Genomic DNA, 450 nt, shown 5'->3' on the forward strand with positions numbered 1-450 from the left:
CAGAACGCACCAGCCAGCCAGGCAGCCCAGGCCTGCGCTCCCTGTGGGCTTCCCCTCGCAGGAGCCAGGCAGGAGCCTCAAGGGGCTGCAAGCGGAGCTCTCCCTGTGGGTCTGCAGCATGTGGCACGACTGCCCCAGCAGGGACCAGCATTCCCAGGGCAACGGGACAGCAGGGCGGGCGCAGCTCAAGGCTCTGCACCACCCACGCACCCAGGTGCTGCTTCACCTCTTTACAAAGCAGCAAATTACTCACCTCGTACTTCTTTGGACTCTGCTTCTTGCCAGCTGGAGCAAAGTAGATGGTGGGGAAGCTGGGGAGAGAGAAGAGACATCTGAACATGCTTGGTCTTCTCTGGGAGCGGCCCTCACCAAGGGAGCTCACACCCTGCGTCCCCTGGCCTAACGTGGTAACAGCCGCAGCAGAGCCAAGCCTTCAGCCGTGGCCACCCA

The 450-nt window shown here is 62.7% G+C and overlaps 1 protein-coding gene across 1 annotated transcript in view; it reads right to left on the reverse strand.

The window, feature by feature from the left end:
• The window catches only part of PDIA3 (protein disulfide isomerase family A, member 3), a gene marked incomplete at its 5' end in the record, with an annotated part of 7,982 nt that overhangs the window by 501 nt on the left and 7,031 nt on the right, over positions 1-450 (reverse strand). The window contains one exon of the mRNA XM_010134568.1: positions 254-311. Within this exon, the coding sequence (XP_010132870.1) occupies positions 254-311 (58 nt within the window). The remainder of the gene's footprint in view (positions 1-253; positions 312-450) is intronic.

Source organism: Buceros rhinoceros, unplaced genomic scaffold (assembly GCF_000710305.1).
Source record: "Buceros rhinoceros silvestris isolate BGI_N320 unplaced genomic scaffold, ASM71030v1 scaffold11274, whole genome shotgun sequence".
NCBI lineage: Eukaryota > Metazoa > Chordata > Aves > Bucerotiformes > Bucerotidae > Buceros > Buceros rhinoceros.